This window comes from Aulonocara stuartgranti (genome assembly GCF_965226115.1).
Source record: "Aulonocara stuartgranti genome assembly, chromosome: 12".
NCBI classification, from domain to species: Eukaryota; Metazoa; Chordata; class Actinopteri; order Cichliformes; family Cichlidae; genus Aulonocara; species Aulonocara stuartgranti.
Genome location: NC_138948.1, coordinates 4,947,171 through 4,963,571, shown reverse-complemented (window position 1 = coordinate 4,963,571; position 16,401 = coordinate 4,947,171). Strand labels below are relative to the sequence as shown.

The 16,401-nt window shown below is 40.2% G+C and overlaps 1 protein-coding gene across 3 annotated transcripts in view; it reads left to right on the top strand.

Moving 5' to 3' along the window:
- The first annotated feature begins 3,518 nt into the window (after positions 1-3,518).
- eeig1a (estrogen-induced osteoclastogenesis regulator 1a) overlaps positions 3,519-16,401 on the top strand; it is a 31,218-nt gene continuing 18,335 nt past the window's right edge. Inside the window, exons 1-2 of one of the 3 annotated variants that reach the window (XM_082554111.1) lie at positions 3,519-3,655; positions 3,881-4,043. In XM_082554111.1, coding sequence (XP_082410237.1) covers positions 3,901-4,043 — 143 coding nt within the window. In that variant the 5' untranslated portion in view covers positions 3,519-3,655; positions 3,881-3,900. Of the gene's footprint in view, positions 4,044-16,401 lie in introns of all 3 variants that reach the window. The other 2 variants (XM_082554110.1, XM_082554112.1) reach the window with 2 other exon arrangements.

Sequence of the window (16,401 nt, the reverse complement as noted above, 5' to 3'; positions counted from 1 at the left end):
TCTTGTAGTTTATTCAAATACTATCAGCCCTTTAGAGAGAAGAGGCTTTCTCCTGGAAACCCTTCGAAACAAACCTTAGAAAAAGTTTTTAAAAAGCCATCATTCTTCAGTCTTTTTTCTTTAACTGTACTGTCAGGAACCTTAACATTTAACATGCTAACTGAGGCCTGTAGAGTCTAAGACGTAGCGTTGTGGGGTTTTTTGGGTTGGTTTTTTTTTCAGTTTTTCGGAGCATTACACAATTTGACTTCAGGGTCAGTTTGCTGGGATGTCCACTCCTGGGAAGATTAACAGCTGTCTTAAATGTTTTCCACTGTAGAAAGATAAACTTAGCCTCAGAACCCTTCTTTCAGATCACTGCTGATGTCATTCAATTCAGTTCCCTTTATATTGTAAAATAAAGACCTGGCAATAATACAGAGAAAATAGAGAAAACCCCATATGAGCAAGCACTTTTGTGACAGTGGGAAGGAAAAACTCCCTTTTAACAGGAAGAAACCCAAGCAACCACGAGTAAGCCTGCAGTCTGAAAGCAAAGTGCTCTGTTGGGGTGATGTGCGCTCTTTCTAGATCCTCTCAGTACTCTTGCGGCAGCATTTCGGATCAGCTGAAGACTTTAGGAAGCTTTCTAGGACATCCTCCTCAGCATTGAGTTAACACACATCTGAATGCTTCAGACCTGCAGCCTGTCCTGTTATGCTTTTATAGAGTTGGTCACGCTTCCTGATGAGCATTTAATCAAATGCTTTAGGACAGGTGTGGGCAACTCCAGGCCTCGAATGCCGGTGTCCTGTAGGTTTTAGATCTCACCCTGGGTCAGCACACCTGAATCAAATGATTAGTTCATTGCCAGGCCTCTGGAGAACTTCAAGACATGTCGAGGAGGTAATTTAGCCATTTGAATCAGCTGTGTTTATCTAAAACCTGCAGGACACCGGCCCTCGGGGCCTGGAGTTGCCCACCCCTGCTTTAGGACTATAAGCACCTCACTTCTATTTACCCTCTTAATTCCTGTTGAAGCAGTCAGAATGGACAGGTTTTCAGAGCTTCTGCCTTTGGCCTGGTGTGATATGTCATGTGTTCATCTGAGGTTGCATTTATCCAATTTTAACACTTGCTAAGGACCAGATATTTTTTTTAAATGACCATTTACTGATACATAAAACGTCAGATGTGACAGGACATTAAAAACACAAAAAGAACATGGAAATCACATCAGCTCTAGTACCTTAAACCCTTCAATAATGCACCGTGGTATCTGTCACTCTGCAAACAACACCAACAGTTTGTTAGTGTGACCCCAGCCTGACCTCAGGACACCATCTTCTAAGACTGTCTCGATGTTTCATCTTAAAATCTGGAGGTAGCCATGATAACATGAACCATTTACTGCTTGGGAACATAAATGTAGATTTTTGACTGTTGACAAACAGTTACTGTGAGGTCCAGGTATTTTACTTTATTTCAGTAAGCTCCCTAAAGTCTACCACGAGGTAAATCAGCTGCACACATACACGGATTTAATAGAGAACTTTAAATACAGGCTGAATTTCTTCCAGATCTGTGCTGCCCTCTGTTGGCTGACTGTTTACTGACTCTTCTCATAGATGCACACGTTTCTTCGTGGCATACATTAAACAGCCTGTTTAATGTCAACATATCCTGTTTAAAACAGGATATGTTGACCTGCAGCCTGAAGTGCGCCCATGCAGACACATTAGCAGGCAAGTAAGTCCTGACTTTGATATGACACATCTTCAAATAAACCGAAAACAACAACCCAACAAATCTTTGTGCGAACTTTATTGAAACCTCCTACGACCTGGCGTTCACATATCAGCCTAATCAGCCCAAATATCAAGGAGAAATTAAAAATGCATGCCGAGGAAGAGGAGGTTAAACTTGGTCAACTTTATTTAAACTTTCCAAAGGTTTTAGAGAGTACGGATTAAATAAATAAATCAGTGAGCTGTAAAAATGATTCATGATGTCATCAAGTTTTCTTCTTTTGGTCACAGTGTCTGAAGGAAAAATGCAGAACTAAGGTGAAAAAGGGGAAAGACTGCGTAAATTTTATTTCCAAAATATTAATGTATTTCTAAAAAGAAAAGTTTTGATCCCTGGATGTTCATGGTTCAGTGGTTATTATTAGGTTTTTGCCACTTACAGCTAAATCTGCAAAATCTGCTTAAAGTGAAGTCTGAGCAGCGGTGCTGTGAACCCATCCAACCAAAGGAATTTATAAAAATTTATAAAACCCAGATGGGTTATGAAATCACTGAAAATAATGAAACAAATTAAGTTGCACAAATCTATTTTTTTTAATGTATTGATTTTTTAAATGTAAAAATAAATTAATATTTATATAAATTTATTTATTCTTTCTTTATTAATGTGTGCTATTTGCAGGTTTGGGGAAAATATTATCAGGTACTTTCAATCCATGTAAAATTATCAGGTGCTAACTGGTGTATAACTAATAAAAACAGACACAAGGAAAAAAAATGCAACTTATATTTAACAAATTCAATTTGAATTCATTAAAATCTTCCGCGTAAAGTTGGTAAGTTTTGAGTTTTTGGATTCCAAGTCCCTGAAGGTAGCATCACTGTGGCGGTTTGTACCGCACGGTGGCGCTGTTTCACGTTGAACGCTACAGCATGACTGGCATGAATGAAAGTCCAAAAACTTTAGGCAAGTTCATCAGCTTGAACCAGTGTAGCACCGGAAGTGCCATGACTCACCTTTAAAAAGTCTTCCACAGATAAAATGTTTCGTGTTCATGCGCCCAAATAAATCTATTACATCTATATTCGTTTAACTTTATATCAGTTATATATTTTTTTAAAGCAGAAACCACAAACCTAGCTAGTTAGTGTTTGAATAGCATCTTGATTAAGTTTGAACATCTGAATGAGTGTTGTGAATTTATTATAATGTAAAACTGTTATTAGCAATCACATGAATTCATTTTTAAAATTGCACATAAATTTGCAAGTTTTATATTTTTTTTTAAAAATCACTTTAAAACATTTCTGAAAAACCATCAATCATCTATTTCATTACAACAACAAGACAACATTATTCGGCTTATTTTTAAGTAAACTTTAATCTCTGCTTTTTCATTGTACTTTCCTTAACTGTCACTCACACAAGTTGAACAATTAGAGCTGTTATTAATGTATAATTATTTGTTTAAATGATTAGTCAGTGGTTCAGTTACTGAGTAATTTTTTTCTTTTTCTTTTTCCAATTTATGAACACTTTAAAAAAAAATCTTAATATTAAACATTAATTCCAGTAGAATGTTTCTTTTGATAATCACAAATGTATTTATTTATTTTATTTACATTTTAATATCTGTATCAAATAATACGATAAAAAAAATACTTATTTTATCTTAAGTTTGTATATAGTTTGGCTGCCGACAGAAAAAGAAATTAATGCATCTTTGCCTGACAAACATGGTTTAGACTTTATTCTGAAAGGTAAAAACCGGATATTCCGCAGCATACTCTCGTCAGCTTGATGCTGCTAGCTGTAGGTTCCTCCTCTCCGTACTCAAAAGAGAAAAGCAAGCTGAAATGTCTTTTTTCGTCATTCCGTGTTGTTGAACCGCGGCTGGTGAAAGCCAGAGGACCCAAAATGTCCCCAGGTGGGTTTTTTCATTACTTTTAACCAAACACCTCAAGTTTTTTTTCCCACTTTTACGGACATCTTTGAACGAAACGCTTAATTTGTTTTCAGATATCTGCGGTGAATCACGTCCTGAACAAGAGTTCTAATGAAAACACACTGAAAACACCAAGTCGGCACGTTTACTTTAGCACAGCCTTGTTTTTTTACCGTTTACCGTGTTTTCCCCCGTTATTTTTGATAGCTTTGAGAGTCTTTTAAACTATGGCGTTCTTCGTGAAAAAGAAGAAATTCAAGTTTCAGACCCATCTTACCCTGGAGGAGCTCACCGCGGTGCCTTTTGTCAACGGCGTCCTCTTCTGCAAGCTCCGGCTGCTGGATGGAGATTTTGTCGCTACTTCTTCCAGGTAAATACTCCTGAAAACAACCTTAAACGTTTCTTCACACATGCAAAACATTGTTTAAAGTACCATGTTGTGGTCTCATACAGTTTGGAAGCAGTTACGGGAGGTTAAAGTGCATCTGTACATCTGAGCTTGCAATTACTGCAGTGTGTCTAAAATGTATGCAGGGTATATTAGTATATTATTTAGTACAGATTCGGTGGTTGATTTTTGGGATAAAGATGCAAAAGTTTGCATCTTAGCAGTCTCTGTTATTCCCTGTTGTTTTTAAACCTGTTTCTGCTCTGTTTGTGTTGCACCAGCTCGCTCCATGAGTCAGATTTAAACGCTGGGTGTTGCCATGTTAAGTGGTCTATCTGTGTATCTGCATTGGCACCTCTGCTGCACTGGGCTGCCAGACTAAACACAGCAGCAGCACCTCTAAAACCAGCTCATACTGGTCAGATAATCTTGGTGTACCAGCTCTTTCAGCTGTGTCGGGGATGAGACGGGGAAGATAACTCTGATTTCTGGGCTTTTCATCTTCTCATTTGCGTCACATAACTTCAGATTTTCTTCTTCTGACCTTGATAACGTTCATAACTTTCATCTGTTTTTCCTTCCTCGTTCCTGATTTTCTAGATGAGATCAGGCGAAGGACACACAAGGTCTTTGCTTCAGTGTTTCACACTTGTTGGAGGTTGAATGGATACAGTGACTGTCTGAAGTCAGTTTAAGACCCTCCTGCTTCTCTCTCCTTCTTACAGACTGGCTTACTGAACTGACCTCATTGTGTAAAACAATATGAGGCACTACGCTGTTAGTCAGCTAAGTGCTTTATTGGCGGAGGATCTCTGAAGTGCTTTTAACCTGTTTATCAGATCCAACGATGAGACCACAATTTTCCAGATCTGCTTTCCTATTTCACTGGTTGAAATACTCTGCCTCTTTTTCTTCTATTACTGGGATGTTTCCTCACCCTGTTTGGACCTCATGTACATACAGGCCTGCTGAACTTCAAATCCCACAGCTGACACATGTGTATGTGGGGTGGGAGGGGGGGGGGGTTCCTGTGCGTGCTTAAAAAGCAGGTCATCCTCTTCATCTACCCACTCAGCCTCCCTGTTTGCACGTAGCATCACTGCAGACTGAGTGTGTGAGAGGGGCTCACAGAGGGGAAAGTAAACACACAGACAGATCGGGATCATCTTGATCAGGTTTCTTGTCTGCAGATGTTTCCGTTTTCTTACCTTTCATCAGTGTGGCGGGGAAAGCGGTTTGGGACTTCTGTGAGGAGCAGATAATCTCACGGAGGGAGCAAACCTCTGCGGTCAGAGCCCAAAACCTAGTTACTTTGGAGAACATGTTAGTAAATTCAATTACAACACATTTAAAAACAACAGACAGTGACAGCAAGTGATCAAAACATAAGAACATTTTTATTCATTTCTCATGATTTAAACAGCAACTCCCACTGATTTCAAATCTTAAGGGTGGCCTGGCCAAGGCAGTAGCCATACGAGCTTTAAAAAAAACATGAAAATGCAACAAATAAAACATGAAATAAAAGATCTCTAATGTGATATACTATATACAAATACACACAACAAAACACTAGTGGTTTCACCAGAAAAAAACATCAACGTCTCCTGATGATGCTTTTAAAATCATTTGTAGATATAATTTCCTCACCCAGGTCATTTCTAAAATAAGTCCTCAATAGTAACGCTGTGGGAATCTTTAGTTAGATCAATAAAATCAGATTTATGGCCATCTGCATAGGTGTACTGAGTTTGATTGTATTAAATATTGAAACAGAAAAAGTTTAGGTTATCTGGTAAATGGCAGTGATATTATAGTGCTTTTAATTTAACGTTAATGGTGCTCTTAACCTAACACTCAAGAACTTGGAGTCCAGTGGATGCATAAGGGGGAACTGTACGGTTCAGCATCTTGGCCAATGATACTTGAACATGAGACTAGAGGAGTCGCGGATCAAACCACTGAACTTCTGATTGGTAGACAAGCCACTCTACCTTCTGAGACAGCTTTATTGAGCCTCAAATTTGAGAAACGCTTGTGCAAAAGCTGATGAAACTGGAAACGTGATGTATAACAAGAAGCAAAAGCTACTCTAGTGGAATCCACTGACTTTTGCCAGTTTTGTGTTGTAATATAAACACAGAGGTCTCTGAGGTTCAGGGAGATCCATTGTTTTTATTTTCTGCCTTCAGAGGATTGCAGCTCTCACTAAAATGTTTATCTGTCAAACTAAAGCTCCCCTCTGCTGAGGAAAAAAGCGAACTAAATGCCTCCCCTTTCCCTTTCTCTCGGCTCATGTCCCCTGGAGCAAGGACGGCAATGTCTGAGCCCTCTGTGCCCTCAGAGGTCACTCTCATCTCGGGTGGTTATATAACAGCTCAGTCCTTCCCTGGGATCAGTTATCATCTCTGTGACTGAAAACAAGGGCTCTCTCAGAGGAGGGGACAACAACCGTGGCACAGGGAGGCTCCCTCCACGGCGGACATTAGATTAGGGTTATGTCATAGATCTGACAAGCCCGGTCTTTGTATGCAAGGCCCCGCCTTGTTGAAGGTTGGGGACAGTTGGGGTGGGATTAACAGCGAACGTGTCCAGGGGACTGCGCTGTTGGAAGCACAGAGGGGATCACATGCTGCAAATGTGACTGTCTAGCTCTCAGAGCAGCGTGTCAGGGCTTTTTATTTAGTACAATTGGAAACTTTTTACTGAAGCCATAAAATACTCTAGAAAGTGTTTACTGAGGTAAATGGGTAACCAGAGCAGTCGCCCTCCTGTCTATGTGTCATCACTGTTTTAGCCGATGCTAGCTTGCAACCAACCAACGCTCTCCTTTGGAAACATGAGCCGAGAAACAAAGTGTTAACTGTGTTTTTGTTTGTTTTTTTTTTTTACTGTGCAAAATCAGACTCGCTCAAGGCTGAGGTTTTTTTTTTTTTTGTATTTTTTTGAGGGGGGTTGTGTGGCGTCTTTAAATGTTGTATTTTGTCTGAAGAGCAGTGACGGATGACACTAACTGGGGTTATCAAGTCAATTTCCACACTAGAAAAGACAAACATAATATATTTGGAGTCTTGTAGGCGGTGCTTCCCTGCTGGGGTGGTATTAAAGGCGACTGAGTACTATGAAGAAAAATTTATTATATCATGGATTTTAAATCTCATCTGGTGGTAAAAGACTGCCCTGTGGTTTCAAATATCTGTGCGGTTTGTTAATGCTGTTATGGTGGCTTTTACATTAGTCTGAATGACCACAGCAGTGCCTTGCAGGTGGATGTTGCTCAGGTTTAAGCAAAGGGTTTAACTTTTCTGCTTAATAACCTTGTGTTTTCTCCAGAGCCCCCCTAATGTCTGCATACCTGCTGTGTAACACATTGGAGCAACTGAAACTAATAAAGGAGTGTTTTTGCAGGGGTTACTCTGTCTGAACTCTCTCTAATGCCACAAAGTGGGTTAATGTTTATACCAAAATATTAAATTGGTAATTATTTTTAACGGGTGCAGTAATTGTTGCCAGCTTTGTGGTTGTTTCGGGACTTACTTGGATAGTTTCAGTTTGGAGATATGTAGCTGCACCCTCCCTGGAGCAAACTGTGCAGAGCTTAGAAGAAAATTGTGAATCACTTCAAGACTTTGCATTGTCTAAGGAGACTGTTAAACATGAGCTTTAAAGTCTAGCTATTGGTGGAATAACTTGGACCCCCCCCGCTTGGTTGAACTAGTCTGTTCAGAGATGTATCACAGTGATATAACACATAAACTCGTCATGCATGCACGGACTTCTTAGAAACTGAGCTAGAAACGGCTTGAAAGAGTTCAGGGAAACAGAAAACAGAGTTGTACTTTAGTTATAACCTTTTTTGGGAGTTTAGCGTTCTGCATTTATCTTTGTATCGAGGGGTAATTACACTGCAACGAGTATATTTTTATAAAAGTAATACAGTAAATCCCTTTCAGATTGTTTTGCTAATCGAGTGAAACGTTCCTCCAGTTGTCCTGCCTTCATGTAGATCCCAAAAAGGAATGTGCAATCAGCCCCAAGAAGCCCGTAATCACCCAATCCCTTTTTTCCTCTTATAAATCTTTCCAAATGGTTTTGTATTGAAAACCAACAAAGACTCGTTCGAATTTGATTTTTCTTTGGTGCTCACTTTTTTAGGCCATGTGAATATAAAGAAGGCTAAAGATTACTCAAAGTATTTTTTAGAAAGTATAGCTATCTGGGAGGTTATCAGCATTCGAGAGTGTCCACTGCGTCGAGTGTGTTGGACTGCTTGTGGAGAATGTGTTTTCACTCTGTAGAGCTATAGAAACCAGATGGTCTCCGTCTTGATTTGGCAGAAGAACATGCTGCAGGAGTTTGCAGGCTTTATCAGCTCTGATTCTTACGGTTCAAAGTTTACATTTTGGACATTAAAGCTGATTCTTTTAATCCATGCTGCTCCTGATATTTCACCACTGCCTGACACCAGTGTGAAAACACAAACACATCAGCCCTTGATGTATTTCTCTGGCCCTGCTGTGACCATTCCTGATAGATAAGCAGCAGGAGATGGAGAGTGTTTCTGTGTTTCTAAGAAAAACACAGGACTTCTGCAGCGATTTGAGACTCTGAAGAAAGTGTGATCACTTTTTATGACTGCATAGTTATGCCAGTTGTACCTGGCCGACTTTTCCCTGGATCTTGTTCTTATTAAGAATAAAATCTTGTTTTTGTTTTAAGTTTAATTTACACTTCTGTGTTCAGTCTGTATAGCGCCTATGGTATAGCCTGTGCAACAGGCAACACAGTTAGCCAGCATTTTCATTTGAGCTAAGTGCCAGTGTTGCAACTGGTCCGCTTCTTATTCAGTCATTCCAGAAGGAGGAAATGACATGTAGTTACATTTCTGCATGGAAATTGTGTTGTAAATTAGATTTAACAAACATCTATAAATCCAACTCAATGTGACTAATGTAATTGTTAGCTTTGACTGGATGCTCACAGGCCAGAGCTCTTGGAAGATGTAAAGCAGAGGGACAATTATGAATTGTCATAGAAGTACTGTGTGTGTGTGTGTGTGTGTGTGTATATTCATGGCACTTTGGTGTAGTAACAATATGGACTTCCCTCTGCTCTCTGTCCCTGTGTGGGGGGGGGACATATGGGACTAACATTAACATGTCCTAATAACAAATAAAAGTCCTAATGTGACCACTAATACTTTGGATTATGTTCGCACTGATTTACTCACTTGCACTTCAGTGTATCTTGCTGGCTCAGTATTGTGTTGCGCTGCCAGCAGTACTTCCAGGATGTAGTTCTTAGGATGTTGAAGTATCATGATCCGTTGGGTGGAGATGGCAGTTTCCGGGCAGTAGTTGTCGCACATCACCGACACTACTGCTGACTAATCCAACATATAATGATGAGTACATCAAAGGCATTGTAGCCCGCTTTAACTGTATAAATAGTTTATATCAGTAAAGAGAATCCAAAGTAGACTTCAGTGATGAATCTGTTCTCTTAGTCACAAACATCTCTGTTAATGTGTGCCACCCTACTTCTTCTGCACTCCGTGCTTTAATGTTTTATTTCTTCTACACAGTTTATAAAACTGTATCACGGGGCATTTAGTCATTCTTTGTATCTGTAAAGTTTTGGCTCGAGCGAAAGCAGCTGCAGGGGAGTTCAGTGGAAACGCAAGCAGGAAACCATCCAGCCACCTCTGTTTTAAACCACTTTTGGCAAATTCCCACCAAAATGTACCTGCACTGCTTTAATGCACAAGTGTGCAACCATGATGAATATTGGAGCCCCTTATTTTGTTAAGTCTACAGATGTGTGCCACGTGACAGAGAGAAGGGAACGTCCAAAACAAAAAATAAAACGTAAGGAAGACATCCAGAGAGGAGCGGGTTTGCGAGGAGAGTTGAGAAATACGACTGGGACGTGGCGCTCCACAACAGCTGTTTCCTGTTTTCCTCTCACTTTTCCAGCGGTTAGCGCTTTGCTGGGATGTGAGGGGAGGCGCGTGGGGTGTGGCGGGGGGGTTTTTGGATGTTGGTGGTCTGGTATCTGACCAGGTAATCAACGTGAACTTCCTCCATACAAGGGCTTTCCTGTTGTGAAACTGATTGTTAGGGATTGCAACTGTAGAGCTGACCTTTTTCATTATCACACATGTGTGACAGCAGAGCTTCACAAAAGTTGACTGCAACCAACAAGAGACGAGAAAGTCGACTTTATCAATAGTCAGAATGACTCCAGTGTTAGGTTAAGGCCCCGAAGAGGCTCGTTGATTTGATTTCCCTTGTGGGTTTAAGATTCCAGAGCCCAGACTGTGGTGTTTAGCCGCATATAAACCCGCTGATGATTGCATCCAAATTACAGCCAAATTATTATGACATTAAAATGTAAGAACTATCAGTTTGGTTTGCTTTTTTACTCCTAAACTGACAAATAGTGAAAGGAAAAATAGCCGTCAGTTTTACAGAATGCATAACTCTTCTCTGTCTTATAATTGTTTTAAGCTTTAGGTTTAGGATGTTAGTTGGACATTACAAAAAGAAGGTTGATTTTCCAGGTGGTGTTTGACCTAAACAGTTACAGATACAGGTGAATGCAGTGGTATGCTGACATTTGCCGTTCTTTTCCTGAAAAAAGCTTACCGTTTAGTCCAGCTCAAGGTTATGTGAATAAAAGTGATACTTTTGGGTGGTGAGGTTTGCCTAGAAGAATGAAGAGGTACTTGCACTGTCTTCATCCTACACTGGTGCTAGTCTTCTGGGTTCTCTGTTGTATTTTGTTTTGCTTCCATCTGCAAGGGGCGGTTGGGGTCATGGTGAAAACTGTAGCCGGCAGGAACAGGAGTTTGCCCTTGCAAGATAGGGGTCATGGTCAAAACCATCCGCTAATCCTGCTTCCATGTCTCCCACCATTTTTGCCTCGTTTTCATTAAATAGATTGGTTTAAATCTTAATTATAGAAATACATGATATGATGGTTCTATAGTTAATTTGTATTTGTGTTAAATAATGTTTTCAGTATTGAGCAAAATGAGTAGGACTGATGTAACAAATTTCCCACGTGTGGGACTAATAAAGGTTATCTTATTTGCTGTAACTGAGCATGTTGTACTTCACTGTAACCAGGGCCAAACTACCTATGAATTTGACATTTAATTGATAAACTTCCCATTTAAACATATTATTTTCCAAGAAATACTGAATCATCAAAGGGTTCCACATGTGAGCTGTTTAATTACTACCTTTGAAGTCTACGTTACCATTTGCTCTACTCATTTCCCCTCAGTTCCCTTCACTGTCTGAAACGAGCCGTTTTAGATCCCCCCCCTTTAAGGCCACCCTCCCTGTAAGCTGACTTTCTTCTGATTGGCAGAGGGGAGATGAACATATTTGGGACGTCCCCTCATACAGAGCCAATAGTAGGACAGAATAGTCTGTTTAGAGTTGTTTTAAGCTTTAGGTTTTGGCTCACAGGGATTATTTGTACATGCGCTGACCTTGTTATGTGAAACTTTGGTCGTGTTTAATTTGAACATAATGACAGATAATAAAGAAAAATAGAAAAATGAGCCGCTGGACTAACACTGACACATTTACACTGATGATGATCAGTAGGTGTATTTAAAAAAAATAAAATACACGATAAAAAAGTTAAAGCAGCTGGAGGAAGTAACTGTTGTGCTCGAATGGTTGTTAAAAGGGTGATGGCGTCAGCGAGGATCGACCCTGTGGCTTTCTGACTCCTCGCCCGTTCCTGTCCCCGTCCGTGGACTCTGCAGGATCCGTCTGCTTCCTCAGCACTCTGCCGTCTGGCTGTTTATCTGAGCGCTCGATACGACCCGACCGGGGTCCTGCCTGAATGTTTGTGTTTCTTGTGCGGCCGCGGGCCCCCGGAGCCACGCAGCCGGGATGAGCGATAAGGATCCCGCTCTGCCGACATGTTGAGTCATCACATGTGAGGTCCGGTGGAGGGGCAACTCAAATCACAGGCCACAAGTTTATATCTCAGTCTTGCAGGCTGAGTTTAGTGTGTAATCACAACTTTAATGATTGTTAGTGGAGAGATTGTCTTTGCTCTAGGGGTCATTTAGGCTCAGTTTTCCCACATTACAAGAGAACTGAACGTCTGAAGAGCAGGAACATGAACTCCAGTAATCTAGCCATGTCAGTTTTAATAATGTTTTTTGGCAGCTCAGAGAAGGTCGGAACAAAACTGATTCCAGTTCCTGTAACTTTAGCTCACCGTGATGGATTTATTTTTCATCATGTAAGGGTTTCCGAACAGCAGTAGCAGATGTGATTCGTAGATTCTGGTGCTTGAACCCCTGAGACACCACAAAACTGTTTGTCAGAGATGAAGCAGACTGTAAATAAATAGTCAAAATCTAAGGAAACCGTCCAAGACGACTTTCTGTGTTAACATTTTAAAAGAAGTTGGCGTTTTAGAAAATGCTTTCACCTGAAAAAGATCAGCGTTCTGCTCAAGACAGGCTGGATTAACACAGTTGCACACAAACATAAGAAAAGATATGTAAACTTGTGTAACATTGACAAGATTGTATAGAGCTGTCTTAGCCCACCACAGATAACAAAAATAACACCAAATAAATGATAAATAGTTCCTAATAAAGACAACAGAACAGGGGGTGCTGCTGAAAAGGGTTAAAACTGTGCATCGCAGCCTAGTTTCCGCCGATGTCCACCAGTAATGAGCCAGTCCTCACAGACTTCCACCAGCACAACAGTACAAGCTGTGGTTTATTTATTTATTTTCTTTATAAGTTGCACGTTTTAAATCTGTTTCCTGTAGTTCATTTGTAAACTGAAAAATTAAGTTATTTTTCATGTCGAGGCGTTCCTGTCTCACCCTTTTTCTCATGCTGTGTTTCCGGTTTTTGTCTCCACTGTATCTCCTCAAAAATACTCTGAAGAGTTACTTCATATCCTTTATTTGCTCTTCTTAGTTTTAACCTCGTTTCCTATGTCCTCTTCCTGTCCTCCTGTGCTTTTGTCACTCAGTTTGCAGATCTTATGCTTTACTAATACTTCCCAGTCTAGCCAGGATGTTACCGTTTTATTTAATCTGTTGGTCTTCTTTGGTTTTGGTTTCATTATTTGACTTCAAACCTGTTCTCCTGTACGAAAACCTAACTGTGTTTTCAGTTTGATCGATGGTAAATTAAATGTGGATAGTGATGCTCGTTGTAGAAGTTTGACAGCTTGTTTTCAGCTGCTGGAAAATATGCTTGGATCAGAGCAGATTTCTTTTATAAATACTCGTGATTTGGTTCAAACGTACCGGATGATGAAAGGGTTGCCTGCAGGACAAGCGCTTGGAAGAGGACAGGCACAGTCACGGCCTCCATTTAGTTTTTTTTTTTCCTCACAGGCGGTTTCATGTCCTCTGTTTATGTGAGCTCTGTCCGGCTGTGGTGAGAGCAGTTTCAGCATCTGTCTTCTGTCTCTGCAGCTTGTTTTTACTGAGCTGCAATCGCAGCACAGCGCAGAAATGCTGCTCCCATGAAGTCTTTCATTTTTGGGGGGTAAACCAAGTGTTTTTGAAGCCTCTAAAACAGTTTATATAAGGTTTATTTTAGTAAGTGAAAATGTTTAATCTGTGTCCTTTGTAATGTGTGATAGTGCACATACTTGGTAAGAAAGAATGTATTCTTTACAACATTCTGATGTCTGTCAGAAAAAATAAGTCCTTTTTTGGCTCATGGTTAAACTTGAAGGTTTTGTTAAATCCTACTTACAAACAAATGGGATCAAAATATATTGGTAAAGTTTTAACCCACATACTGTCTCACATAACAGATTATGGATTAGGATGAAGACAGCTGATAGCTGTAACATCTTTCAACAGCTTAAATGTTTGTTTGTTTTTTTTGACAGTTTCAGTATCAAACTCTTTCTTTTTGTTTTGTTCTATATAAATGTTCATATAAGGTGAACAACAAAGCAGCAGCTGTTTGTAGGTATTTCAGTATAGCTTTAATAACAACTTGTATTTGTAGGTTTGCAGCAGTTTTGAAATTTACTGCAAGCTGTGATCAGAAGGAGTTGAAATGACGCAAAAGCTCAGGTGACGGTGCTTTCTCCCTGTCATTGTGTTTGGTGTGTTACTTCTTTTGAGGCTGTCACTGCACTTATGGTAACCGAACATGTTGTCATCAACCACATTGATGTCGTTTTACATCACTTGTCTCTCCACGAGTGACTAAGTGAGTGAGGAGCAGTAAAAGGAGGTGCACTCAGACTGAAAGTGTGACTAACGGTGTGAATATCATCAGCAGTAGACTGACTCTCTAACTGAGCAGAAATGAGATTCGTCCAAATAAATTGAATGAACAACTACAAAGTCAGTTTATTCTGACTTTGAACGACTGTTTTTCTTTTCCACCAACACAATGCTGGACTTTCCACTAGAGAAAGTGGGATGTTGGTGCCAGAAAGCTGCTGCTGGCACAAAATTAACTGCGTGCATCACAGGTATTCTGTCTTCTCTGATTCTTTTATGTATTTTAATGTTTTAATGCTCCAGCCAGTTCTGCCTTGTTAGCCTTTGGGAACCATCCCACATTCTGATAGGTTGCAGAGCCACACCTTAACAGGAATCTGTATATTTTTCCAGTTTTCTTTTCTCACCATATATTTATTTTATAAGCACAAAGAGTTTGAAGTTTGAAGCTGGGTTTTTGTTCATACAAAATCCTGTATTTGCAGCTGACTCTTTTTCCCAACTTCTTCCAGCTGAGGTGAATCAAACCCCCTGATACAACACGTTGACCTTTTCCTTTTAGGTCAGTGTTGAGTGACAGGGGCAGCCTTTGCAGATTTTAATTTCAGGGCTCATGTGCGAGCTGTACGTAGACCTCAGTCTTAATAAATGTCTGGGTCAGATCAGAATTGAAACGAGGCGGCTGCTGGATGGGGATTTGGAGTGTTTCCTTTGGTTTTGTTCCAAGGTTGTTTTCGTTACAGACAGCCGAGGCACATGTAAAGAGCAGAAGCCAGAGCTGGTGTGAGCAGAGCCAGAAAGCACTCTGTTAAAACCTCTTCTGCAGAATTTGGGGTAATGGGGGAGAAACTCACGGCAGCCTCCTCCTGCATTAAAGGAAAAGTGTGAGAGTGAAAACAGGGAACAGAAGAGAGTCAAAGGCAGCAGGTGAGATTAGAAACAAACACCTTGTAAAAATGTACCAGGGTGAAGCCGAGTGTTGGTGTGAGCTGCTCCTCCGCCTCCTCCTCCTCCAAGCTGCTGGGAAAGCGGTCGGTGGATTTGAGTGCGAGGTTTCCATGGAGCCTGAACAAAGCCATCTGGACTGAGGAATGTGGTTTGGGAACGCTCCACCTTACACACTGACTGACCAAAAGCGTGGGGTCCTGATAAGTGTGTGTGTGTGTGTGTGTGTGTGTGTGTGTGTGTGTGTGTGTGTGTTCTTGTGTTTTGACTCTTCTTGGAACCTCACTCGTTTCCAGGGATAGAGAGATTAAAACATTTTACCTTCCTTCACCTCTTTATATGGCCTGTTTGGGAATTAGACTTTGGTGAAGGGTTAAAGTTTTAGGAGGGGGTTGTGCATGTAGTAAGTTACAATAGATTCTCTTGTCATTTGTTTAGAAGTTAAAAACTCAAATTTTGATTTTAATAAAAGCAACAAACTTTCTTTGGATAAGCCAGCACATGATGTCTGATTATTTTAGCTCCATAAAGCCGTAAACAACAGGTTTTATATGTGAGTAATACTGCCTCTTCTTTGTAATAGACTTCCAGGCTAATAAATACAATAACAAGGAATAAATAATTTAAATGTAGCCAAAGAACACCGTTTAGGGCAATAAAAAACATAGAAGCAAAAATGTAAACTGTTTAGTACTTTTAATTCTTAAATTATCTTAAACAGAAAACACATATTACATGCTTTTATATATGCAAGTGTGATCTGTTCATTCCCCTGTAGTAGGATGAGTTGCTGTTAAAAGACAAGAGCTCTGAATAATATGACTAAAATGTACTCAGAATAGTATTTAATTCATTGTAAACGTGCAAACGTGTAACTGGCTCAGCTGTTTAACATTTGCTAACTGTGAGAAAAAGAATTAAAAGAAGAAGGAAAAACAAGATGATAGTGGTACAAATCACACAACACATCGTGGAGAGCTATGAATAAAGATGAAGGGGGGATGGGAGTGTGAGGAGCAGCTGCTGCTAACTATAGACACTGTGCGTGTCGTTTGAGACAGCTCGACCTCATGTACACTGAAGTGGCTGAAATTAAAAGTAAAAGTAAAAAAAAAGATTTTTAACTGAACTCCTGATCTGACTGTCTGAC